This window comes from Rhinolophus ferrumequinum, chromosome 14, assembly GCF_004115265.2.
Source record: "Rhinolophus ferrumequinum isolate MPI-CBG mRhiFer1 chromosome 14, mRhiFer1_v1.p, whole genome shotgun sequence".
NCBI lineage: Eukaryota > Metazoa > Chordata > Mammalia > Chiroptera > Rhinolophidae > Rhinolophus > Rhinolophus ferrumequinum.
Window position 1 is genome coordinate 71,072,286 of NC_046297.1, and position 26,617 is coordinate 71,098,902.

The following is a 26,617-nucleotide window of genomic DNA, read 5'->3' on the forward strand; positions in this document are numbered from 1 at the left end:
GGCAGCCACTGGTGCCCTGTGGCCACCGAGCGCTGGCAATCATTTTGACCACACAGGCTAGCTCCCGCCCTCACGTACTGGCCACCTCGTCCAACCATCACTACAGCAGCAGCCAGACTACACAGAACTCACCTGCACACCTGTGCCCAGGTAGATACATCCCTTTTACCTGTACCCAGTGCTTGGGCCCAGGCCCCCACGGACACAGGACACTACAGTGGGGTTCCCTTTAGAACAAAACAAAGTATTTTAGGGATGTACGCACAGCTGATGAGACCAATAAAGAGCAAAGGGTCAACTTAACCTGAGTCCCCTGGACAGCAGCAGTGAGGGGAAGGGCGGGGCATGCAATCAGGGAGCAGAGTGGGGGACACGGAGAGGGAGGCAGCGTCTTGGCCTGGATGGTGGGTACATGGAACTTATTACTGTTTTATGTATGTACTGGGGGTGCCAAAAAAACGTCTACACATTTTAAGAGACATTATCTATGCTCAAGCAGTCGTTCGCTGTCATCAGAAGTGTCTGGACGCTGACGGTAACCACTTTGAGCACCTCTTGTAATTGTAGACGTCAAACGTGACCTGTACTCATCTTTTGCTTTCGGTATATATTGAGTATTGCAATTAATAGTTTTTTCCTTTCTTAAAATGTGTATTCATGTTTTTTGGCACCGTGTGTGTGTGTGTGTGTGTGTGTGTGTGTATGTGCGTATACTGTATTTCGTAATAAAAATTTAAATGTGTCATGTAAAAGCAGTAACTGAAACGCAGCATTTAACGTGGTGATAACAAAGGGGCAGGCAGTATGTATTTCACCCAATAACCTACCGTTCGCGACACCCCCGCCCCACCCATACTTTCAGTTAGGGAAACTGAGGTCCAGGAGGCTGGCTGTGTTATAGCAGGTCATGTGCAGTGAAGAGGCAAGGGTGCCACTCGGACAGCGCGACCCCAGAAAAGGACGAGACGGTGGCCCGCGGCTGTGCTGGGCGTCAGGGGAGGGCTTCCGTGTGGAGCAGCAGAGGCCTGGCCCCGGTGGCATCAGAAAGCGCACCTCTTCAGAGGTGGTATGACAAGGACGGCAGACAGGTGGATGGAAGACGACCACCAGGCAAATTTCCGAAGTGCACAGCAGGCCTCTACCCAGCAGCTCTCGGCCTGGGTGCAGGACGACTCTGTGAATTGGTACTAATTGGATGCTGGTTAATGTCACCCTTCAGAAATGCCTCTAGAAGTGAACTGAGAGGGGACTCAGAGGGGTGCATTTTCCTTTAGCAAAAGATCCTTATACTTTTTAATCAAGTCCAGTCCTGCCTCCTCTTGGACCCCATAAAAAGGGAAGAGAATAAACTCCAGGCTGTACAACGTTCTCTGCCAGATACGATGTCTCGAGAGGCTGACTGGTACACGTATCTCACAGCTTAGGAACGATGCAGATTTCAACAGAAATGTCACACTGTGTGGGGCAGGGTGACACTGGGCTGCGGCTGTGAATGAGTTGGAAAACAGTCTGCATGTCTGTCTGGGCTGCTGGCCAGCGGTGCAAGTCCACACACCAAGACGCTTCAATCTCCGAACAGCCTGAAGCCGTTGGTCCCAGTAATGTAGCAGCCAAAGGGCACCGAACGGAGGTCCCCAGGACACGGGGCTCACAGTTCTGTAACCATCTACAACCTGCCCATGGGCAGGTGGCTCCACTGGGCTCCCTGTATGCGCTGTAAGGAATAAGAGGACAGCCTGCCCACGTCGCAGGACACTTGTGCCAACTGAGGCTGCCAGCACCCGTGGAGGGCGGTCTGGAACCCCAGAACACGACAAGTGCCATCTTCTGACACGGACAACCGAAACATCCGCTAACAGCACTGACCCCGGGCCTGGGAGATGCTGAGACAGTTGTGAGATCCCATCTCTGCAGACAAACCTAAGCCACACTCCACTCCCTTTGTGTGGAAGCCACCAGGGTGACAGAATCGGAATTGCGATGGGAAGAGTCGTGGATTGGTGCCACCACGCCGCTAGGAGACGAAGGAGGGACAGAGACTTGCAGGCACCCAGGAGAGCAGAGCCGCAGCCGTGTCTCCATCGGAGCTTCTTGTCCACAACTTGGCTGCCATGAGGGCCAGGCCCCGTAATTCACTGCCATCTTCTCCTAAGGAAGGAGTGACAGTGCTGGCAGGGCCCTGGGCTGCCACACTCCGCGTGGGGCTGGTTGAGATCCAGACCCTGCCGCGGCCCTCCAGGGGTCTGCAGGCCGGAGTCTGTGCCAGGGAGACAGCTGCTAGGCTCCTCGCCACGGGCCCTTTCCAGAAGGGGACGTGCAGGTCACATCTTGTTTTCAATGGGCACAGGGAGCTGGGAGTTGAAGGCTTTCTGGGACTTTGCACAGCAACGAATCTCCTCAGAAAGCTAAGCGTTGCCCCTCCAAATTACCCAGAGAAACCGCAGCCTCGTCTAGCATGGTGCTGGGGGTGTGGAGTCACCCATGGCAGGTAAAACCAGCAGCGGCACACAGGAAGTGGCTGCTCTGTTGGGTGTAAATGACACTTGCCGTGCCCCTCCATTCCGGGCTGGCTCACTTCAAGGCACCTTGACAAACGCAGTGTTATTGGAGGGACCCTTAGCTTGGAAAGGCAGCAGGTTAGGCCCAAATCGAGCAGACCCTCTACCTGCGTGCCACCTGGAGGAGAACGCCAAGGATGGCCCCTGCCCCCACCTGCCTGTCCTCAGTCCTCCTGCCCCTCCAGTGCAGAAGCTTCAGTGCCCACTCAGGATCCCTGACACCTCTCACTGCAATCAGCAGTCATGGCCCCCAGGCCCCCGGGCCCGGGCACAGGGAGTGAGCCGGCAGGAGCACCGAGCGTGGGTTCTGTGCGAGGCTGTCGTCCCTAACAGTGGGCGCCTTCTGCACAAGGGCCGTTACTGCTCTGAGTTGTGCATCTGGCCTAACATGCCGCTTTCTTCTAAGGAGATGCTCGTACCTTCCCTGAGTAAATGGATGGAGGCTGTAGATGCAGGAACCTGCAGACCTGGTGAGTGAAGGCCCAGGGCTGGACCCGCACCTGGAACAACAGACCACACATATTCCGGTCCTACCAGTCATATCGTGTCACTGCTAAAACAGAGCTCGGAGTTAAATCCTGAATGGTGAACAACTTGGACAACTTCCTCTGTGTCCGGTTCTGCACAATAAGAGACTGGCCCCGTGGTGTTTCAGCCCTCACGGGGCCTGGAATTAAGGCAGGTGTGCTCGTATTTCAGTACGAGAGATTAAGAGGAGATGACAAGAGCCAGGCCATGGAACCCAGGACATGCTCCGTGCATAAACCTGGACAAGGCCAGCGGCAGCCCCCATCTAGCCCCCAGGAGACATGGGGTCAACACGACACTAAAGGATTTTCTGTCTGACTACAGAAGTGCCCATGATACAAAGAAAAGTGCTTTATAGAAAAATGAGCACACATAAAAGAAAAAAAAAAGATAGCACTTGGCTACAAGATGTAATGTAGGAAGCAACATTTTATTTAGCTCTGAGGGAAGAGATTAATTTCTGCGTATCGCGAATATTTGACAGAACTTTGAGAATGAGTGGCAGGAGTGGTGTGCAGTTAGGAGACCCCACGCTCACCAAACGCTGGGGCTTTGGGTAGGTTCTCGAAGCTCATCTGAGAACAGGACAAGGGTGGTAGGGATTAAACTTCAGGGACACCGAGCGTCCACTAGGTACAAGGCAGTAGAGGTGGGGGGCCACCCAGAGACGTGTGGGTTAGGATGAGAGATACAGATCCCTTAGCCCAGTAACAGTAACCAGTGGACCTGCTCAGTGAGTGCCATGTCCCAGGCGTAAATACGCACATTAGATCTGACAACCCAATGACTTGGGACCGCAGTAGGAAGTGGGAGCTGGTTAGAGATGCGGACGCTGAATGAGCACCCACAGATTAGCAGAGACCCAGGGCAGCTGGAAGCACGTCACGTGGAAAGCTCTTCTTGGGGTGCAGTCACTCATTTGACTCGCACCAGGCCCCACGAGGTCATTTCTATGCAATGTCCCCTCTTAGAGGTGTGACAGTGAGGGTGGCAAGGGAAGGCGGCTTGCCCAAGGTCTCGCCAGGAGTAGGAGTGAAGCAGGACTCAGTCAGGTCTGTGGAGCCCGGAGCTGTTCTCCAAGGACGTGTCTCAGACACGCACACCACAGGGACCCCCCCACCCCTTCTGAAGGAAAACGTTCCTGTGCCCGCCTAGTGTCCGAGTGTCAACACGCACAGACGATACGGTGAATAAACTCCTTATGTGTTTGTTCCTTATACAATTTCAAACAAAAACAAATGTGCAAATTAGTCACAAAGCTTTATAATCAATAACTTTCAAATGCACAGCATGCTAATTTACAAGGGGCAAGTCTCCTCAGCTGACAGGCGTAGGGTCCCGGCACTCCCTCCAATTCGGAACACGGGCAGTGCCCGGCTGCGCCACTGCTATCTCTGAGAATCCGGAGACCATTCGGCACACAGCCCTTATCACCACCGGCCCTCCCCCAGCCCTACCATCTCCACTCTTACCAGGACCCGGAAATTCTGAGCATCCATACGGGTGAAAGGAGCTGAAGTCTTTTTATCATTAAAACACAAAGGCAAAAAAAAGAGCAATGCCTGCAGACAGCATACAGGTCACTAGACAACTGGACACCAGTGTGAGACGCTGTGAGCTGTGAGCTATGGTCCTTCTCGGGGTTGTGGGTGGGGTGGGGTTTCAGAAGCTAATTGTGCAGTTGTTCTCAAAGGGAACTATCTTTTCTGTCCTTGTTGGGATCGTTACTTTCTTTTTTTTTAAGTTTATGTAAAGATTATGGCTGAGCTGAGTCCTTCCTCTTCTCCTACTTATAAACACCACCCATGATCACCCTGGAGCAGCCTGTTCGTTGAAAGATGTGCCAAGAGGTGACAACTTCCAGGCAGAAATTTTATTACTTTTTAAATAAAGCCATGATAAGGATAAAGACAGTAAGAAGAGGTGACACTTTAATATAATCACTACTCCCGGGCTGACTGTCTGTCACGACTCTTATTTCAGATGAATCACTGGCTAACGCCGGTTATTAGCTGTTTCACTGCCATTGGCACGCACGCCTACACTTACGCGGACGCACTTTTCCTTAGGTCTTGACAGTCCCACTGGGTGATCCAGCCTCCCGCCTGGTGGTGGTTCGTGGCCTGGGTTTTACATTTCAAAGTTCAGTGGTTTTAAAACGTTCTCAACTCCTGTCTGGGGACGCAGACAGCTTCCTGCTCTACCGTGGGCAACCACAGGGCACGGAAGGCGGTTGTCAGGGGCCTCAGGAGGAGGCACAGAGCCGCCGGGGCCGCGCGTCTCAGGTGGAATGAGGAGGAGCAATGACCTTTGTAACCTGGGTGGTCCAAGCCCATCTCTGAACTCACCTTCTCCCTCCCAATTGGAAGAGGCATCGCTGTGTAGAGGTTCTTTCTTCCATCAAACACTGGCTTCCGGTCCCCAAAGATCTGTGTTTTAAAGTGCTGGACCATATGTTCCACTATTTCCCTGAAACAAGACAGAATTCGAGCAAAATGTCAGTAAAATCAGAGATCATGCATGAGGACCATCCTTCTGACACTGGTTTATAAGCCATTTTGGAAGAGCTATGGATCGTTTTCGTAACATGACCTCCAACTTTCTTCTGTAAAGAATCAAACTAGAACCTTCACTGGCTTCAGGCTCGTCAGTCACCCAAACATCAGAGGACGTCTTCCCCACCAGCCACTGCACACGCTGCACGCAGCGGACGATAGAAGCTCCCAGAACCTCCTGGGCACTGAGGGGAGGACCAGAGGGGAGGAAGCCCTGTTCCCACAGCCGTAGCGTTAGATACCACGTGCTTGTCTGTGACACCCCCCCAGGGCTGCCCCCCACCACCCCCGTGCTCACAGGGAAGAATCCCCACCCCGCTGACATCGGGTGCTGGCTCAGCCGTGTGCTTTGCTTTGGTCACCGGGAAGTCAGAGGTCGTGACATAAACAGAGGCTGTCAGGGGTCATGTGATTGGCCTGGCTTCCTGGGAGCCCCTGTAAGAACGCACCTGGTCACTGCTGCCCTTTCAGTCTGGGCTCCAGAACAAAGAGCCTGAACCTGACTCAAAGCCCGAGTCCAGCCTGGCCCAGCCGGGCCAGTCACCCCACAGCCCACCTGCACGGTCCTGAGCGCCCAATGTGCGCTCTACGCCACTAAGCTGGGGTGCTATCTGTCCCTCAGGCGGCACAGCGGCACACGCACGGCCCCCGCTGGCCTGCCACTCCACACAGACGCAGAAGCTATGGGGGACCAAGGACTGCCCGAGTGTCCTGCGCCGTGGAGGCTGGGGGGGTAGGCACGCCACCACCCACCCTGCATGTCTCTGCTCCGAGAGCCCACTGGGCACATCTCTGCCAGCACTGGGGGTGGGGGCGGGCTGAGGCATCCCACTTAACCCACCAAACACCTGACCCCTTGCACACACAGCATGTCAGGAGGTACAGAGAGGAAAGGCCACGACGCTGGCCCGCCCCTCAGGTCCACAAAGGGGCCACAGCAAGCGGCCTGGCAGAGGCTTGAAATGCCAGTCGTCATCAGGAAGCAGCGGCTCCTGATGTGGTAAAGAGGGGGCCACGGGTCTCGACAGCAGGGACAGAGCGGGAGGGGACACCTGACAGACTGAGCCCAGCTCTGCCGTGAGGGTTTCTCTCTGGGCAGAGCCTTGGTCGTCGTTCAGGAAGCAAGAATCAGAAACGCATTGCATTCCTTTCCCAGAGCGTGAGGAAAGCGAGCCTCAGCAGGCTTTCTTCCTCACACTGACTCTGTCCAGGAGGCCAGTTTCTAGGAGTCCACCCAGACCTGCCCCTACACCCACTGCCCGGGAGTCCCTGGTCCAGACGGAGCCTCTTGAAACACCTGTGAAGGGGCCACCAAGAATGCACCAGGCCTCCGACACCGGTGAGAGATCACAGCCCCGGCAGGTATGAAGCCCTAAAGACCTCCACCTCTGCCATTTCCGACCAGCAGCCAGGGCACAACTTTACCTGTGTCTCCACACGCTACTCTGGGCACCTCAGACATGCTGCCTCCAGACCACTGACTCCCAAGTTTCAGGCACCCCACCTTCGTGGTCAAGACTTTACGATCAGCTCAAGGTCCAGATGGCTCTCGCGGGGAGTTCCATCCACACTCAAGGAGCAAATCATCCAAACAAACTCCAACTTACCACGAACAGAATTAAGGGGGCACAGGCCCCAGCTCATTTAAGAGGCTAGCAAAACTTTGATCTTGAAACCTGATGAAGTGGTCATGGCCCAATCTCACTTATAAACACAAATGAAGAAACAAAGTACTAACAAACAGAATCCAGCAACATGTTAAAAATAACGCTGTCAACATGTCAACGTTGGGCAGACACCAGGAGTGAAAGGTCGGGTTTAACATGATAAAAGTGATGTGAAACAAGTTACAGACTTACAGTAAAAGCTAAAGCCACGAAACTTCTGGGGGAAAAAAAGAAAAGAGAAAAATCTTTATGAACCCTGAGATAAAGATTTCTTAGACCATAAACAGTGATCAACTGTAAAAGAAAACAATAATAAATTGGACTTCATCAAAATTAAAAATGTTTACTCTTTAAAAGATACTGTTATGCAAAGGGAAAAGGCAAGCCACTCACTGGGAGAGAGTATTTTAAAAAACACATATATCTGACAAAGGACTTGCATGCATAATATATAAAATAAATTCCTACAACTCAGACACACAACCCACTTTAAAAAAAAAAAAAAAACAGGTAAAAGATTTGAACACTTTGCAAAAAACAGATACCCAAGTGGCCAATACACACATGAAAAGACGTTCATCATTAGTAATTAGGGAGATGCTAATAAACCCACAAATCACCACACACGCACTAGAATGGCGAACATTCCAGACCCACCCAACCACGGGGTTGGTGAAGGGGCACGTGGACCCTTAACTCTTACACGTTGCTGCTGGGAATGTAAAAATGACACGACCACTTAGGAGGAGAAAGTTTGGCCATTTCTTATAAAGCTCAGTGTACACAGACCACCCATCTAGCAATACCTGATACTTAACAACGCAAGAGAAATGAAAACATGTAACCACGTGTATGCCAATGTTTACAATAGCCCCAGACTGGGAACAACTTGAGTGCCCCTCCACTGGTGGACAAATTATGGTACAACATTACAATAGAATACTTTTATTCTATCGATGAGTTTCTGGTAGAGGCAACATGATGGTTGTATCTTAGAAACAAGCTCAGGGAAAGAAACTAGCTATAAAGCAGTACATACTACATGATTCCATTTCTATGAAATTTTCTGGTAGGCAAAAACTAATCTACGTCAACAGTAGGCACTTCAGTGGTTGCCATGGGGTAGGGGGTGGGGGATTATTAGCAGAGCATTAACTGTAAAGGGGCATAAAAGAGCTCTGGGGTCTTTAGAACGCTCCACGCCTTGACTGTCACACGATTGTTACACGAGTGTACACTTCATTTTAAAAAATTTATTTTAAGTGTGTTTTCCCAGGACCCATCAGCTGCAAGTCAAGTAGTTGTTTCAATCTAGTTGTGGAGGGTGTAGCTCACAGGGGCCCATGTGGGGATCGAACCGGCAACCTTGTTGTTAAGAGCACGGCGCTCTAACCAACTGAGCTGACCGGCTGCCCAGAGTGTACACATTTTTTAAAGCTCATCTAACCATACACTTCAAAAGAACATGTTTTGTTGCAGGTAATTATATCAACAAAGTTGACTTAGGTTTTAAAAATTGAGTGTGAAAAGTTTTTAAATTATGATAATCTCCAAGAGGCAGGAAAAAAGCATTTAACAAAATTTAATAAAATACAACACCCCATCAGCATTTCTTTTTTAATTAGCAAACTAAGACCAGAAGGAAACTTCCGTAATCTGGTAGGTTTCCCTCTAAGGAAGATGCCCTCTTGCCACTTGTTCCACATTGGGCTGCAGGCCGTGGCTGCCGGAGTAGGGTAAGAAAAAGGGAGGAGGGCTGTTGTAAAGAAGAAAAACTGCTACTATTGGTGGACACTGGGACTGTGTTTGTTAAAAATGCAGACGATGGGCGGCCGGATGGCTCAGGTGGTTAGAGCGCGAGCTCTCAACAACAAGGTTGCCGGTTCAATTCCCACATGGGATGGTGGGCTGCGCCCCCTGCAACTAAAGATTGAAAACGGCAACTGGACTTGGAGCTGAGCTGTGCCCTCCACAACTAGACTGAAGGACAACGACTTGGAGCTGATGGGCCCTGGAGAAACACACTGTACCCCAATATTCCCCAACAAAATTTATTTAAAAAATTTAACAAAAATGCAGACGAACCTTCCGAGGAACTCTGGAAGCTTCATGAAGACAGATCCTTGCTTTTTATCTGTGTCCCTCCAGGGTCCAGCAGATAGTGGATACCCCATAAATATTTTTAGAACAAATGCTCATATTTTCCCCTGGTACCAAGTCTTTATTCATTCACTCACTGATTCATTACATACCCTCAGGGGGAGAGGTAGGGACAGCCATAGCGCAGGGACCAAGAGCCCAGAACAGCCAAGTCACCCGCCAAATAAACCTGTTTCGGTAATAACGCCCAGGAAGGTCAGTCTCCAGCAGAAATGGAACACGGAGGGGCTGGAGAACCAGTAGGAGGTGGACCCGCTGCCTCCCTCTCAGCCTCTCTAGGGAGTTAAAATTCCCTGCAAAGCTTTGGTTTCCAGCAGTAAATGTGAAATTATGTCCTTTCTTCTCCTGTGAGACAATCTTGGGTTGTGGCCGCTCTGACACAGTCTCTTATAACAGCAGAGGAGTTCCTGAGTGATCTGGCTACACAGGATGGTCACGCTTGGAAACACACATGTAAATTACTTTGTTACCTAATGCAACACAGTATCAGTATGTCACTTGTTACATATTCACCTTTTGGAATCAGCGGCCACCCTGCACAGTCACCTCCCCTTTGTCCTTCTCCCCACCTCCTACTGACCCCCTCTACCCTGAGACTGGTGAAGAGCAGCCACAGCAGAGGGCCCTTCCCACACGCAGCGTGTAAGTGTGTCACAGTGAGGGATGGGTTCACCCAGAGTTAACCGTGCAGGGATAACGAGTTCCAAACCTTTTATTTGGGAGCTGGAAACACCAGAAGAGGTTAAAAAACAGAACAACCAATGAACAAGCCACATTTGTGGACCATAATATTCAATTATTCAATTCTCCCCAAACACATCCATTCTTTCACCCCCAATGAACGGTTCACTGGTGTTTGACGGAATTTAATAAACTAATTCTAAATGTATTTGGAAAGGACAGAGGCTAGTCGTGCTCTTAAAGAGGAACAGGGTGGATGTGTAAAAGCTCGTGAGCGAGACGGCGTGCTGCTGGAGCGAGGACCGACAGGACACTAGTAACAGGCCCCGTGGACATACAGGCGCTTCATCTGCGACAGAAGTGGCAGGAGAGGGGACACAGCACGCTTTTCAGCACCCAGGCATCTAGCATTCAAAGCAATAGAATGGGCCCTGCCACGCGACACACCTGCTCATGCTGATGATGGCGACTCACACACCAAACCGTGGCTTCTTCAGGGGCGCAGGAAATGTGCTCAAAGGAGATGGCTGTTCAGTCAATCATTATAGTGGGAAGCTCCCCGGCGGACGAAAAAGAACCCTGACCATGTGCACACAGCCCGGGCCACCACACAGCCCACGAGAAAGCGTCACCACCATCCACGCGCTGCTCCCATGTCTCGGCCACCCGAGGGAATGGAGGTGCTAGCACCTGTATCATTTGTGCAAACAGGACTCAAACCGCTTAGTTTTCAGGACAGGAGGGCCACTAGTTCTGAAATATGGAGGCCCCTTCCCGCCATCAACACAGACCTACTCCCAGAGACTGGCCCGCCTTCCTTGCCCCCTGCCTCCCTCCCTCCTTCCCTCCTTTCTTCCTTCTCATCCTCCTTCCCTCCTTTCCTCCCTCTCTCCCTCCTTCCTGCCTTCTTCTCACCCTCCCTCCTTCCCTTGCTCTGTCCCTTCCTCCCTCCCTCCCTGTCTCTGTCTGTTTTAACTGTGATAGGAACAGATAACATAAAATGTGCCAGTTCAATCACTGTCACACGTCCAGTTCAGTAGCATTCAGTACATTCCCACTGTCGCACAACCATGGCCATCCACCTCCAGAACTTCTTACTCCCCAGTGGAAGCTCCGACCCTTTCAACACTAATTCCCCACCGCCCCCCCTCCAACTCAGCCCCAGGGACTTTTCTTGACAAGGCTCCAGAGCAAGGAGGAACCACCTGGGACAAGTTATTCTTGGAGTGCTGCGTTTGGTTCTTCCTAAATACCAAGTTTGGCCCCTGGAAAGCACAGTTCCCATAGGGCACCAGGGTGGCTTCTGGACAAACACCTTTACTGAACGGATTCTCGGGCTGCCTCCAGACCTCCTGCAAAAGCAACAGCCCCACGACACGGTCTGTGCACTGCACCACCCATTACGTGCTCGGGATCTTACAGAGTGGTCCATATAACGAGGACAGTGGCAAAGTGCCAGCTCTTACTCTCTGCCAGGCACTTCCATGAACCACTCATTCAGTCCTCACGATAATCGCAGAGGCCGACACTCTCACCTCCATGTTACACGGGGCGCGGGGGCACACAGCCACACACTGGTACGGCAGCGACAGAAGGCAAAGCTGCCTCATAGTAACCGAACGTGCTTGCCAATCAGGAGCTGACATATGATCTGGATTGGCTTGACTGCCATAATTATGGGAAATTTTCTCTTTAAAAAAAGTGCATTCTTTGGTTAACTTCTAATCACGGGTTTTGCATTAATGCATTCTCACTGTAAAATTCAAATACGGATAACGCTGGAAGTCTGCCTAGACCACCTGACCTCTCCATCCTTTGCTCCAAAGTAACCTGGTCGCTTCCAAACCTATGAATTTATACAAATACGTAGGTACATGAAAGAAATACGTAGGTATTTATACAAATACGTGGTCTTATCGTTTTTTTGAATGTACTGCATCACACGCATAGAGCGCCCTGTTTTCCCACTATGTCGTTAAGACCTTCCCTTGTCACTATACAGAGTGGCCATTAAGTCCAGAAACAGAGATGCTACTGTATCATGTACTGTAACGTAATGTCAACAAAGCACTGTTGTCTGTATTCCCATTTCATTGCTGTCACATTGTTACAGTTTCACGGGACTCCACAGTACGTTCATTTACCCATCCCTGCCGGCTGACATGCAGATGATTTCTGTTTCTGTCTCTCTCTTTTTGACTTTACTGTATTAGACATCCTTGCACATATCTCTTTAGGATAGTTAGAAGTAGAACTGGTATGTCAGACTGTGTGTGTGTGTGTACGTATACGTACACACACACACACACACGCCCAAACCACCTTTTAAAAAGCCTGGCCCAAAACACATTCCTTGCAGGGGACAGAGCCCATTAAGTAGCAGGCTACAGGTGACGGTCCTTCCGCACTGTCCCCCACCTCTCCCAGACACACAGAGAGTGCTCTGCAGTGCTCTCCCGAGGTCACCGGACGGAGCTGAAGTGGAACAAGAAGGAAAGGGCAGTGGAAAGCTGACAAGCACACCTTGTCGCCCATGCTGTGCTTCTGAGCTGAGCGCCGCTCATTCTGACCGGCCAGCAGGTTCCTTAGTGCTGGCGGCAAGGCTGGCAAAACCCAGACCAGAGCTGGGCACTGGCTCGTCCATCTCTGTACCCACAGGATACTGGAGGCTTCCTCAGAAGATGGCCCTGGCCTTGCACTGCCAGAGCGAGGGTTCACCGGGCTGGGACTCACAGCGACTCAGCACAATGTGTGTAGATGGCATTTTCCCCTCCTCCTCGCACAAAGCCTCAGGGTGGGATTGTTAAACGTCTACCTTGTGCTCAGCACAGGTTTTAGGAACTGAGAATGAAGAATGCTTTAACAGGATGCAGTGTAGAAGGAGAAACAGGTAGAGAGATGGGGTGTTTCCAACCTTCTCGGCAGGGTTACCCCGGAACAGCCCACAGCATGACCTCAGTTCTCTTTTTCTGCCTTCCCACTCCCTCTGAGCTTCCTTCCGTCTAGCGCGCTGGCCCTGAGTGCTGCAGGTCACTGGTCAGGCTCCCTCTTTCCCACGAGGGACAGGGGCTGCCCAGGGGCACAGCACCCGTCACTCGAATGCAGGTTCCATGTACGCTGGCCGGCTGGTAGGGCGCTGAAGGAAGCGCTAAGACAAAGCATTAGCACATGGGTTTTCCCGGCACAAAATCTTCACTTCCAACATTTTTCTATACTATTTTGATTGATTATAATTTTGAGATTGGACCTTAGCCAAAGTCCAACAGAATTAATCATAAAATAAGGAGCCCTGAAGGCTCACATATTTAAGTAGGCAGTGACTCTGAGTTTGGCTCACAACCTCGGGAAGCAGCAGAGCACCTAGCACTACGTGGGCTGGCCCTGGACACAGAAATGCAGCTCAGGCCCCTCCTTTGCTACTTACGGTTTGACTTGAGGTGATTTCTAAACACTGGGTAACTTTCAAACCTTACCAGGCTAACTACTGGTAAGGAATGTGGCAGTACAGTCAGGTAAAGGCATCCAATCTTAAATCCACCAGCCTTTTGCTGTTGCCAGATGAAAAGGTCTTAATCAGACCTTCTTTCATAAAAGAAAGCTTCCCATACGCTGTGGTTGATGGCGTAACAGGAGCCCAACTGCCACCTTACCTATCAGGAGCCCAGAAAACGTGCATGTGCTCCATGCCTTCAGTCCAGCTCTAAGAGTGGATCCAAACTGTAGATTCACATAGGTTTTTGCCCCAGGGAAACTCAAAAACAAACAAACAAGCCCACTCAGGGAGAGTCTCAGAGCACATCACATGGATTCAAGGGTCTCCGCAGACCTTCAGGAAACAAAGCTGTTGAAAACAGCTGTGTCCAAAGCTTTTGTTCAGAAACACATGTTTCAGCTAGCACATGTGTAAAGGGCCTCACATAACTGTCAAGTACTCTCTTTTTGGACACATATCTTTTGGGGATAAACACTTAGAATCGGCGAGTCAAGGGTTTATACTATGTTTAATATATACACCAAATCACCTCCTAAAAAAATGTACACTGGTCACACCGAGTGAATCCAGCTGTTTAGTTTCATAGATAAGGGAACCGAATCCCCACACATTCTTTCTCTCAAAAAAGCTATGATCAGGAGAAATTATTACGTAAAGACTATTTGATAAGACACCAAATCGATTACCTGGGTAATCGATTTGGTTACCAGCTGCAGCTGAGAATTCTGTTTCTGACCGTGACAAAGTAATTGGCATTGGGCTTGTCCTCCTACCCTAAACAACTACAAAACTAGAGGAAATAGGAGACAGCCATTTTGGGCTTTGGAAAACAGGCAGCCTAGGACTGTGATTGTTGAGGGAAGGGAAACCCTGAGGTAAGCCACACATTCACTCTGCCTGGGAACAGTTTCCAAACCACGAAACGGGGGAAGGAGTGGCAGAGTGGGGCAGCCCTGTCATGCTGAAGAGACGAGCGCCAAGTCTGGGGTTGCAGAAGAGGCAGGATTTGTGCGGCAGGGTACTAGAGAAGACAGTAATGTAACATACATAATGTTCAATAGAAACATTTACCTCACACATGAATAAGCAAGAAAAGCTGACATGTAATCTGAGGTAAAACCTGTCAATAAAACACATGCTGAAATGACTCACATTTTGTAATTAGCAGACAAGGGCTGCCGTAATAAATATGCACTAGAATTATATCCAAGATCATCAAGAAAAAGATGGGAATAATGAATGAACAGATGGGAAATCTCAGCAAAGAACGTAAAGCATGAAAAAGGACCAAATGCAAATTCTAGACCTGAAAAGCACAATACCTAAGTGAAAAACAAAATTTATTGGATAGTTATCACATAAGATTGGATATTATTTTTTTAAAAAGTGATCTTGAAGACAAATCAATAAAGATTATCCAAACTGAAAAAAGAGTGGGGAAAGATATTTTTTTAAAAAACCACAGTGTCAAAGGTCTGAAGACAATATCAAACCGTCTAGCATACACATAACTGCAATCCCAGAAGTAGAGGCAAAAATGGGGCAGAAAAATATTTGAAGAAATGCCTGCATTTCACCCAAATTTCATGAAAGATGTCAACATACAAATTCATGAAACTCAATGACCCCGAGGGGAAAAATATAATACAAAGAAAACCGCACCTGTGCACATCATAAACTGCTGAAAAGCAAAATGAAAATAGAAAACATTCAGAAGAAAAATGACAAATTACATACAAAGGAAGTACAATAAGAAAATGAGCTGACATTTCCTCTGAAACAATGAGGATTAAAAGACAATGTGATGACATCTTTAAGGTGCTGGGGAAAAAACTGTCAACTTAGAATTTGATATCCAGCAAAAATAAGAAGGAAATAAATCTGTAGATTTAAAGAAGGCGCTGGGAGGATTCATCACTGGCAGACTTGTACAACAAGAAATGCTGAGGGACATTCTTTAGGCTAAGGGGGGATGCTGCCAGGTGAACACACTGATCAACAGGAAGAAATAAAGAGAACTCGATATGGTTAATACGTGGGTAAACAGACCATTTTCTTTTAATTTCTTAAAAATAAGAACATCACACCACGAATATGATATGTAGAAGTAAAATACACGACAACATTAGCAAAAAACCAGAGAGGTAAATGGAATTATACTCTTATAAAATTCTTCCGTTTTATATGAAGTTACGACGTAACACTAAGTAGACTTTGTAAGTTAAAGCTGCATACTGAAATCTGTAGCGTAATCATTTAAAAAGCAAAAAGAAAGAAAGTTAAAAGCCAATAGCAAGAATAAAATGGAATACTAAAGAACATTTGGTGAACCCAAAAGGAAATGGGAAAAGAGAAACTGCAATAAAAAAGATAAAGAAATAGCAGGATGGTAGGCCTAAATCCATCCACGGATAATAACATTAAGTGTAAACAAACCTAACACTCCAATTAAAAGGCAGAAATTGTCAGACTAGATAAAGCCAGTCCCAATTATATGGGTACCTACAAGGATGCACCTGAAATTCTCTCTCCCTTTCCCTTCCCCCGCTCCCCTCCTCTTCTCTCTCTCTCTCTCTCACACACACACCACAGGTTGAAAGTTTAAGCCTGAACAATGATTTATCTGCCAAACAGCAAGCTAAGGATGTTCATGAGGCTGTATGAATAATCAGATAGTGAAGATTTTTAAACAAGAATTACCCAATATAGAGAAGGACATTTCTTAGTGATAAAGGAACAATTTATCATGGAAGACAAAATTATAAATATATAGGTACTTAGTAACAGAGCTTTGAAATACACAAAGCCAAATCAGATAGTACTAAAAAGAGAAACAGACCAATCCATATCATACTTTGAGGGGGAAAACATTAGAAAGCACATATAAAAGATTGGAATAATACTACCAACCAACTAATCTAATATTGATAGCCCCCATAACCAACAACTGCAGAATACACATTCTTTGCAAGTGTGTGAGGAATGTTTAACAAGATAAATTACATGCTTAACCATAAAATAAGTCCCAATAAGTTTCAAAAAACTGAAATCCTACAGAGTATGTTCCCTAAGCATAAAAAACTAAATTCGCAATCAATGAAAATGGTATTATAAAAAAAGATCTCCAGAGAGTTAAAAATTAACTACACTTCTAAAAACCATAGATTAAAGAAGAATTCACAAAAAAATATTTTAAACTAAATGAAAACTAAAATGTCTCAAAATTTGTGGGCTGTAGCTAAAACCAGGTTCATGGAGCATTTACAGCCTTAAACAAATGGTTTGGAAAAGAAGAAAGGTTTGAAATTGATGATCTAAACTCAAAGTAAGTATAAGGAAGAAAATAATAAAGATCAGAGAAGAAAAACAGGGAAAATATCAACAGACAAAAGAAAAAAAATCAACAAAGTGCAAAGTTGTTTTTGTGAAGAAATAAATATAATTAACAATCCCATAGCAAATATGATTGAGGAAAAAAAGAGAGAAAATACAAATTTAAAATACCAGGAATGAAATGCTCTTTCACTACAGTTCGTACAGACATTGAAAGAATATTATGAATAACTGTAAGCCAAGAAACTCAACAATTCAGGTGAAATGGACAGATTCCTTAAAAGACACAAATTACCAAAACTAATACAAAAAGAAATGGAAAAATCTGAATAGCCTGATACATGATAAAGAAATTAAATTGTATGAAACACCTTTTATTAAGAAAACGCCAAGCCCGGGCAGCCGGATGGCTCAGTTGGTTAGAGCGTGAGCTCTTAACAACAAGGTTGCCGGTTCAATTCCCACATGGGATGGTGGGCTGCGCCTCCTGCAACTAAAGATTGAAAATGGCAACTGGACTTGGAGCTGAGCTGCGCCCTCCACAACTAGACTGAAGGACAACGACTTGGAGCTGATGGGCCCTGGAGAAATATACTGTTCCCCAATATTCCCCAATAAAAAAAGTAATAATAAAATTAAAAAAAAAAAGAAAGAAAGAAAGAAAAACAAGAAAACGCCAGGCCCAAATGGTTTCAATGACAAATTCAAACATTTAAGAAAGAAACTGTACCAATCTTACACTTTATTCTTTTGGTGTACTGAGGAGGGAACTCCTCCCAGCTTCCTTTACGACGCCGACACGTCCCTGAAACCAAAACCCAGCAAGAAAACTACAGAGCACTGTCCCTTAGAGGCACAGACACAGAAACTCAGTACAAAAAACTCACAGTAACCCCAGCAACATATTAAAATAGTATGCCATGGCTAAAGGCATGTACAAAGTAATACATCACGACTCTCAGAAATTCAATCCGATTTAACATCTGCCTCTACCTCCTCCCCAAAAATGTAATTTACCACATTCATAGGAGGGGGGAAGCAGAAAAACTATATGATCACCTCAATCGATACAGAAACAGCATTCGACAGAATTCAACACCCTATGATGAGGCTAATTCTCAGCCAATTAGGAAAACTCCCTCAAATTAGGAAGCGGACTATATTGAAAACGCCTACAAATCGGTAGCATAAAGACAACTACCCTCCAAAGTAGGGGAAAGACTTCAACGCTTTACTAGAAATAATATATGGTATGACATTATGTAATGCAGGAATGTAACATAATTATGGATGTAAGCACATGAAAGGTTCAACTCAGTTAGCAGGAAACGAAAATTAAATCCTCAATGAGAAACCATTACATGCCCCCCGGGACAGCAAAAATCAGAATGACTGGCTGCCGGGTGCTGCTGAGAATATGGACCGACAATGACGACGGGACCCCTCCCGCCCTGCTGGCAGGGGAGTAAGGGGTGCAGCTCCTCTGGAAAACTACCGGGCAGTTTCTGACACAGCTGAACCCACACCTGCCCTTTGGCAGAGCAACTGCTCTTCTAGTGATGTATCTAAGCGACATGAAAACGTTTATGTCCACAAAAAGACTTGAGAATGTTCTCAGCAGCTTTATTCGTAAGAGCAAAGCCTTGACAGCCCAAACGGCTAACAAGAGGATGAATAATTACTGAATTATTTATGAAATACTCATATCATCCAGTATTCCTCAGCAGTAAAAATAAGAGCAATTAACACACACAGTGATCAGGTCAATCTCAAAAACACGATGCTGACAGAAAGAAGCGGGCGGAGGAAGCCCCTCCAGGAGGCTGTGCAGCTCCTCTCAGATGGCAGGAAATGGGTCTGCGGTGACCCAGATCGGAGCAGTGACTTCAGTGAGCCAGGGCTCGAGGGCACGAGGCCGCATTCTGGGGAGATGGGCATACATGTGTATTCTGTCAGAACTCACTGAACTGCACTTAGGACATGTATTTCACTACATCTCGACACAAAAACGTTTCTCAAAAAATAAATGCGATGGAAACTTCCTGGGGGTGGTGCGGGGGCAGTCACAAGGATCTGCTGAGAATCAAAGGGCTGATTAGTTCAAAATCTTGTTTGTGCACAAAGATCACCCACATAAACCAATCAATAAAGAAGGTAACCATACCTGTTAACTCTCCTTGGGCATTTCTCTGGCTTGATATCCAATTCATAGTGATAGATGTCAATTTTTGGAATGTCCATTTCAAAGAAGTTGGCCTGTAACTTGATTGTTCTCCCAGAGGTCCCGAAGTCGGGTCTCGGTGGAGGCTTGAAGGCATATCCTTGGATGGGGGGTGGCGGTGGTGCAGGAGGCGTGAGCACTGGAAAGCAAAGAGGTCGCCATTACACAGGGAAAGAACCGGCTCTGCTCTAGAGTGGGGCACGGGGGCGCGGGGGGGGGGGCGGCTGGAGCGCTGGGGGGGGTATCCAGCCTCCAGCACCTGACCCACCCTTGCCCACCCTCCTAGGACCCTGCGCCACCAGTGTCCCTTGGTACTTTCATTCTCTCCTCCTCCACATTCAGTACAGTATGCCCTCCTGTCTCACTCACTCAGTGGCATGTGACATGGTGCCATGCCCTCCTTTTTCAAACTGCCCCCTCCATGGTCCTCTCCTGCTCTGCCCAGGTCCTTGGAATGTTGTACTTCCTCCCCCGGCCATCTTCCTTTCCTACTGAGGACTCTCAGCCATTCACCCTCTGCACCCCCAGTTTACCTCCATCATGAGGCCGCGGTCTGCCCACTACCAAGGCCATCCTCACTGTTTTACCTGCTTTGCCCTCAGCCATCCTTTCCTACCCACCCATCTGCCTCAGCGCGGGTCCCCACTTCACTCTGTGCAGCGCTTACAGAAGCCTCCCAGCGGGTGGTCTCAGCTCACTGGTCCACCTGACCCACTGTCCACACCACAGGCCCGAGCGTCTGAGCCCCCATCCCAACTCCTTCGCGCTCCCCGGCACCTGGCTCCGACATCCAGGCACGCGCCAGTGTCCGCAGCCCGGCCTCAGCCTCCTCCCAAAGCTCCCTGACCCCTGCACCCGAGCCCCAGCCCACACACGTCAGAGCCCCCACCGCACACCAGTCCTGCCCATGGACGAGGGGAGTCACGAGGTCTGCGTGCCTCCCATCTCCAGCTCACTTCATCCACATCTCCACATAAACGTGCCCACCGGTGCAATCGTCACCATTTGGCTGTTCCCCCAGTGGGACCACGAGCAGCTGGAGGGTCAAGGTGAGAGTGTGCCTGAGGGTCTGAGGGCACCTGACCCACAGCAAGAGCCCGGGAACCTCTGCTCAACCCCCTCTGTTTATATTTGAGGAAGCTGACATTCAGAAGGACGGCACCGCCTAAGTCACAAAGGAAGATGTTCGAACATCCAGAGTAAAGAAAGCCAAGCCTTCCTGACAGCAGGGCCAGCGCACACCCCTGCCACTCGCCCCGAGCACCGCGTCCCACGTGTGTGTCCGGCTTCCAGGGGCTTCCGACAGCTGTGCAAGGGTCCACACAGGCACTCAAACGTCCACAGTCTCTCTGGTCCCTGGAAACCACCATGCGACACCCCCTTCTCTGCCAAAGACCAATACCACACTTGTACAAAAGCGGTGTCTCAGCAGCACGCGCATTCCATACTGGGAGTCCATCCTACTAACTCGGCGCTCACCACACCCGCCGTGTACAAATTCTGTTCTCTTCCTTTGCACGTGGGAGTTTGGGAAGATGGGGCCGTGAGGATTATCAGCAAAGGGGACGTGGGGTGAGGCCAAGTGTGGTTAAAGGGACCCAAATCGTCAACGTGCTCCACTCGCCTTCATCACCATCTAAATCATTAATCTAATCGGGGGTGTCTCTCTCTTTTTTTTCCCCATAGACTAGTAGAAAGAAACTTCGTCCCAAATAAAATTTTCAGTAATTCCATTAGTACAATTCAAAGTGTGGCTTTGGGGGGGGAAATTAAATATTTTTCCAATAACAGAACACTTTTGCTCAAATGTCTGTTTCAAAAAAAAAAAATCATTAAATAAAAATTCCATGTACTTCAATCCCTATCGACATTCACTGGAAACAAAAGTACTCTACTAAAAATAATACAAACTGTGCTTACTGTATTTCTGACCTAGAAAAACTCAAGAGTCCTTGAATTACTTGTTTTTTATTATTAATTTATTTTTCTATGAAAAAAACGGACGTGCGTTAAAGGTATTAATCTCACTGAGTTCTACCATCTGGAAACCTTCAGGCCTCTCTTCACGAAGCGACTATGACTTCACAACACTCCATCCCTTCCACAAGCACGCTCGTGTGCCCCGTACGTGCTCAGTCGTGTGCCAGGGACCAAGGAGATGAAAATAGTGTTCCCAAGCAGCTCACCTGTCACTTCCAAGGAGAGTATCTGAGCGCAAGTCTCGCAATGGATTAGGCGCGCTTGCAGCAGGCCACACGTGATCCTTTGCACCAGGGACCGTGACCATGCTGAGGAGTGGACACCACTGTCCAGCCCCTCCTGCTCGCTCCCTGAGGACGGATGCGGCCTCTCGGTGCCCTGCCCTGAGTGTCCCTGCTCTCAGGTGGATGACTCCTTTCCAGAAGGGGGAATCTTGTGAATGTAGGAATACAGTTAGACTATAGGAAGTTACATTTGCATCCCCGAAAATGTCCAGTGCGGAGCCACAGAAATCTGGCCCCTACGGTCAGTGGCAGGAACGGGAGCCCTACCTGCACTGAAGGGCTTCCCGGGTTGCAAAGTGCTTGTGTATGTTTCTGATTGTGACTTACAGCTACGGGTTAAAGCTGTCGCCTTTGAGACGTGAAGCCGCCCACGACTCAGACAGACAGAGCCGACCGTGGTACCCAGCTCCCTCCCACCCCATCGCCAGCCGCCATCCCCAACCAATGATGGATGGTTTCACCTTACTTAAATTAAACCTGACCAACTGGCACAAGTTTGGTGTAGGGCCATGTCTCAGCTTGAGCCTATTTTCCTGTTTTCTCCAACACCTATGACTTCTACAGAATTTGCCATGGGAAACGAGGAAAACTGTCCACTGGTTTGTTACTAACCTGTATTAACAAAAGCCATGTGAAAACTGCAACGGTAGCAGATTCATAAAATACATAATTTCACAAGGTATCTCTTCCTTGCTTCTAGCTTTTAATAATGACAATACTGACAGTTCGCGGGAAGGCATATGGGATACAAAGTCACAATTTAAAGTTGTAACAGTTTTCCATGCAGCAGAGGGAGCAGGGAGAGACCCGTTTTATACCTTTGGGAAGGACTCTCCTGCTGAAGACTATGAAAACTGCGAGGCCTCAGTCCTCAGAGATCTTATGTCTGTTCTTATAATTCACAGGGAGTCCCAAGCGTACAGTGCCAGAGCAAGCAGGAGTCACAAACAAAACACTGGGGAGGACCAAGTACATCGGGAGGTGCCCAGAAGTCCGTGCGCGCGAAAGGCATGAAGCGGGAGGGGCCGTGCCCTGGACTGCTAGCCCCTGGCTCCAACATGATCACAATGCATCAAGATGGAAACCAAACGCCACACGAGGCCAACAGAACAGTGAGTGGGCGCACGCGCCTTCATCACGCCGGACGCAGATGGCCCTGAGAACTATAGCAGCCCCGTACCCACGGGGAACGTTCCAAGACCCCCCAGCGGACGCCTGAAACCGAGCGGAGTAATGAACCCTGTAGGTACACTCTGGTTTTTACACACACACACACACACACACACACACCCCTCTTCATTTAAGGGAAGCACTCTATGCTTCTCTGTGGCATCTCCAAATTGCCAGCATCAGTATTCCTGTGCTTTGGGGCCACAAGCACTGTGACACCGTGACAATCAATCTGAAAACTGGGATGGCTACTAAGTGACTAATGGGCGGCTATGGGGCGGGTCGTGTCTACAGCATGGAGACTCTGGACAGAGGGATGAGTCACGTCCCGGGCCGGATGGAGCGGGCTGGCACGGCATTTCAGCAGGCTACTCAGAAATGACACACAATTCAAAATGTATGAATTGTTTGTTTCTGGAATTTTCCATTCCATATCGTTGCACCTTGATTGACCCTGGGTAAGAAGGGGGACTACTGTAATTCCAATATCACCTGAAGATTCGCTCAGTGCTCCTTCCCACAGCCCATTTCCCTTCACTGGTCCTGCAGGTTGAGCTGAGAAGCTGACAGCAGACATGCCATGGGGCAGCCATCAGAGGGGAGAGGGAGGAGAGGAGGAGTCGAGCCGGGTGAGCCCACCGGCCCGGTGAATGGTGGGAACATGTGCTCCTGAGATGCCTGGTCCCCGATGCCCCAGAGATGAGCACCTGGCCAACCTCCTTCACCGCGGGCTCCCAGCAGCGGGTGCCATCAACCTCTGTTGAACAAATGAAAGCCTGAGTAGCAACCGCCTGAAAGGAGGTGGCACCTGGGGAAACCTTCACCTAGGAGACGCCACTGCCACTGAGCTGGCGTTAGATGAAGTGGCCATGGCTCTGGCCACCTGCTCAGTGGGGACCTCGCCCCAAATCCCTACCCTGCACCGAGAGCTCTGCTGGTCTGCCAGCTGCCCGAACTGGGCCAGGCGCGTTCCCCACCTCCAAGGGGAAATGCCAGTTCTTCCTTCTTCTGACAAGGACCCCCCACCCCAGCCTGTGTTCCCGCCCTCACGCACTGACCACAGCCTGACCACAGCCGCAGGCACAGTTCTCATCTGACAACGAATCCATTAGTTTTGTTTTGAATGGATTTCCTGTTGCTTCCGTAAATGTGAGTCCTGCCTCTGTGTGAGGTGGGGTTGGGGGCGCAAAACCCTTAGAAATGGGGAGGCAAATCCTTTTCCATGCAGGAGCACTGGATGGTCCCAGCTGAGAGGGCCTTCGGCTGTGCGGAGGGGGCATGACGCGTCTGGGCAGGACACACCCGTCAGTCTGTCCTGCCCGGTTAGCCGAGCTCTGAGGCTGGGGTTCCTGAGCCCCAGAGGCCAGCTCGGGGTCAGGCCGAAGCAGCGTGCTGGCTGGACTGCCGACAACGCGACACACGTGTTAAAAAAATCCCATGTTTAGAGCCACTTCTTAATCAGTGAAAGGGAAAGACAGTGAATGAATAATCGACTTCCCGTATGACTAACAGGGTCACAGCAATCAGCAAGTTTCGGTGTTTTTAACAGAGGCCATGGGAAGCAAGCTCATCGTTACTGGTCCTCCGGTAGAAACCCGCCCCACGTGGCTGGGTTGTGACGACTTTCCAAGGAAGGTCTCAGAGCAGGGCTGTGTGACACCTGCCCCCATGCATGATCTCTCCGCCGCCCCCCCAGTGAAAACAAGGGGGCAGCCCGCTCGCACCCTGGGTGGGGGTGGGAGGTGCAGCCGCAGTCCAGAGCCATCGGAACACTCCTGCATGACGACACACTGCAGACACACTGCTAACACCTGTCTCTGGGGACTTTTGCTTGTATCTGACTCATTTCAGGATGGTAGGGGCAAAAGAGACTCAACCACACGGTAGACGGAGGGGGACACGGAGAGCCGGGCTGGCAGGTCTGGGGGCCCAGGGAGCAATGTGAGAGACGCTGGGCTATTCCCGCAGCTGGGCCACCCAAGTGCTCCCAGGTCGGCCTGGAGACACGAGAGGCCGCAGCCTCTGGCCTCACCCCATCCGCGAAGCCGGCCCCGAGAGGCGCCGGGCAGGGGCCAACCAGGCGAGCTGCAGGGGCCGTGGGCAGGCCAGCCCGGGACCACTGTGGGGGTCTCCCCGGCCCCTCATCAGAACACCTGGACCCTACAGTGAGGAGTGTAGTTCAGGACACGGACGAAACGTAAAAACCACACAACCACCTTTCTTCTCGCCCACTTGGATCCCGGAGTCCCACGTCACATAACCGCTATTCTGAGACCGTTTACTGCCCGGCCCAGAACCAAACCAGGAGCAGGGCACGGTCTCCGTCTCCCAGGGGACAGGGGGAGCAGCAATGCCGGTGGGCCGCACGGCGAACAACTCCTCCAGAAGGCAGTTTGCTGCCCTCCAGAAAACCTCGTGCACACCTTCTCGTTAAGGATGAGCCTGTGGGTGGGGCCGACCTGGACGCCCGCTCCTCACCTGCCTGCCTCCTAAAGCGGCACCTGGGGGCAACACTCCCCCAGTGAAGGCACCTCTCTCATCATCAAACACACACTTATTACAGAAGACACAAGATACAGAGAAAATGCAATGTCACCTCCAATGCCATTGCTCAGAGAGAATCCGTTAAAACGTCAGTCTTTTTCCACACACACGTGTAATGTGTGCACGTCTGCTATGTGGTTTTACACCTGCTCCCGTCTCCAAACATGACATTGTGCACACACAACACTCTCAAAATGTATCACCAATGACGGCATTTACTTGTTGACTCATCTGCTGATGACATTTCAGTGGCTTCCAAATTCTCACTTAAAAAAAAAAAATAATCAGTGCTATTCTGAAGACCTGAGTACGAACAGGAATCTCTCTACTTTCATCCAAGGAGGGTCGGTCACAGGACCAGGCGGACGCGCTCAGCGACGCGGGTGGGCCAGGGGCCTCCACGGCCTGCCCGCCGGCCCTGCCTAGGTGCCTTCTTCCCGTCCTTCCCACCCGCACACAGGAAGCCCACAGCCCTAAGGCTCCATGTCTGCCCCTCGGGGTTTGGGCTCCAGGCTCTCACTGCTGCAGCCTCTGGACGTCATACCAAGGACTGGCTGCCCGACTGAGGCGCTAAGTCTGACTGATGACTCCGCCAGCACTGGTCCAGGCCCTGCAGACCCTGCCCCCGGGGAGAGGCAGCGGCCACACACACAGGCACAGCAGGCGGGGCCTGAGCCTGACCCCTGGCCAACAGCCCCCCGAGCCCCACCCATCTCAGAGCCAACGAGAGGGACATTCACAGTATGTGGCCTGTCTCCTCCTCCTCCTGTCACCTTGCCCAGCAGGTCACCGGCCTCCTGGCCACCACAGGCCAGCGTTTCAAAGCTCAACTTGGGGACCCACCTCCCCTAGTTCCCCCACACAGCAAACCACGCCTTGGGGTGTCCCCGGGTTCCCTCGATCACCACACTGGGTTTCAGTCACCTGCCCAGGGTCCAGGTGACCACACAAGGTGCGTCCTTTCAGGGCAGGGACTATCCCTACACACCTTGTTCCCACCTTAGTCAGGAGCCACCCAGGTGCCCCGAGAAGTGGAAGGTGCCACATGCAGGAGACCAAGGCCCACAGTAATGAGGTACTGCTCCCCACTTCTCAGCCTGCCTCGCACCCCCACCCCCACTCCTTTCTGGACTAGTCTCACCAGGTTCTGTGACTGTCTCTCTTTTCTGAAGTCCTGACCTCCCCTGAGGAGCAGGTGAACTCAAAGGCCCATCTCCCTCAGGATGGAACACACACACACACACAGACACACACACCCCTGGCATGTAAATCGGGACTTCATGGTGTTGCTGCCACGACAGTGCATCTCCTCCCCGGCCCCCGTCCTGCCCGCGCTGCTGTGGCCTTCAACAGGGCAGCTGGCCTGGCTTCCTGAGGCACAGGTCTGGTCACTGGGTGTCCCAGGACCAGTCCTGATCAGGCCGAGAGCCCTGCCCAGCACCC

At 50.0% G+C, this 26,617-nt stretch overlaps 1 protein-coding gene across 2 annotated transcripts in view; it reads right to left on the minus strand.

The window, feature by feature from the left end:
- The window catches only part of AGO2 (argonaute RISC catalytic component 2), an 86,582-nt gene that overhangs the window by 25,390 nt on the left and 34,575 nt on the right, over positions 1-26,617 (minus strand). For both annotated transcript variants that reach the window (XM_033126155.1, XM_033126156.1), the window contains exons 2-3: positions 19,140-19,335; positions 5,435-5,555 (exon numbers count right to left, since the gene is read on the minus strand). In XM_033126155.1, the coding sequence (XP_032982046.1) occupies positions 5,435-5,555; positions 19,140-19,335 (317 nt within the window). The remainder of the gene's footprint in view (positions 1-5,434; positions 5,556-19,139; positions 19,336-26,617) is intronic.